Source organism: Dipteris shenzhenensis, chromosome 15 (assembly GCF_047967505.1).
Source record: "Dipteris shenzhenensis isolate YYH24624 ecotype China chromosome 15, Dip_SZ_1.0, whole genome shotgun sequence".
In the NCBI taxonomy this organism is placed as follows: Eukaryota; Viridiplantae; Streptophyta; class Polypodiopsida; order Gleicheniales; family Dipteridaceae; genus Dipteris; species Dipteris shenzhenensis.
This window is the reverse complement of record NC_141610.1, coordinates 28,090,396-28,091,573: the sequence shown is the minus strand read 5'-3', so window position 1 is coordinate 28,091,573 and position 1,178 is coordinate 28,090,396. Positions and strand designations below refer to the sequence as shown.

General features: G+C 49.2%; 1 protein-coding gene across 1 annotated transcript; it reads left to right on the top strand.

Annotated features, from left to right (window-relative positions):
• The first annotated feature begins 224 nt into the window (after positions 1–224).
• On the top strand, positions 225–773 carry LOC147893625 (disease resistance response protein 206-like). Its single transcript, XM_087386326.1, has one exon. It carries the CDS (start codon positions 225–227, stop codon positions 771–773), a length of 549 nt encoding a protein of 182 aa, XP_087242452.1.
• Positions 774–1,178: the final 405 nt, after the last annotated feature.

Below are 1,178 nucleotides of genomic sequence, written 5' to 3'. Positions count from 1 at the left end.
AAGATGAATGGTCGTCACATTTACTTCCACCGGTCCCTCTACGCGATGGGTTATTCGTAGCCTCCATCTACGCGATCTCAATCTACCACCGACTTCTGGAAGGGCTTTGACAGGTCCACGTCCGCGTCCTCGCCTTAGTTATAAGTTGCAGCTCAGAAACGTCTCTGTTATATCTTGCATTTTGCTCCAGAATTGAGACTGAGGGAGAAAGACCGTCTGTGGAGATGGGTAAGCTCGAGCTCGATGCCCACTTGCTCTTCTTCGTATCTGCCCTCGTCATGGCAGCTTCCTCGTCCCTCGCATCCTGCCAGCCCATCGACTCGCTTACCTTTCACCTTCATCTCCATCACCCGACGATCGACGTGAACACCTGCAGCTCCAGCACCAAGAATTCTTCATTCTCCGACGCCGACCCTCGCCATTCCGGAGGCGTGCCAGAAGCCTTTGATGAGATGCCCCTCACGCTCACGTCTGATTCGGCTTCTACAAGGTTGGGCAATGCAAACGGGATGTATCTGTACGACGCTAAGTCGGGTGACGTCCGGTTCTTCCTCTTCACTGCGAAACTGGAGTGGGAGGGTCGGACTGGAGCGATAATGGTGATGGGCAAGGTGGACTGCAGGGTTTCGGACGGAGCGGTATCAGTGGTAGGGGGAACGGGGGACTTCTCCTTCGCGCGGGGGCAAGCAATACTGAGCTTGGTCTCTGCAACGTTTTCGTTTGAGGTGGAGTTGCATTATCCGCCGGTCGAGAGTCTCCATAGGATAGCGTAATGAACTCGGTTTTGTAATGTTTAGTCACGAAGCTCAGAGTAATATGTAAATAAATAACTGGCGGGCGGCACCAACTTTCCATAGTAAAGCCGGCTCTCAAAACAAAACATAGTAGTTCGAGCCTTTGGTCTCTCACCATGTGCTCTACGAGCTCGTACCAGCTCCTCTCCCAGCTGGCGCTACGGGTAGGCTTAGATGAAAAAAGAACAAATGAAGCTTGTAGATTGGTTGGCCTCCTTATTCTAACAAAAGTTTAACTCTCTATACTATTTCTTTGTAGTATTCCAAAAAATGCAAAGATGCTACAATGCACTTCCATTCTATGTCATCTCATACCTTCTTTTTACTCCTTTAGTAGTACATAAAAGAAAAAGAACGTAATATTGTGCAAAAAGGAACGTAATA

What these genes read in the sequence shown, in the direction of transcription:
- LOC147893625 (XM_087386326.1), top strand. Translation starts at nt 225, where the DNA reads ATGGGTAAGCTCGAGCTCGATGCCCACTTGCTCTTCTTCGTATCTGCC.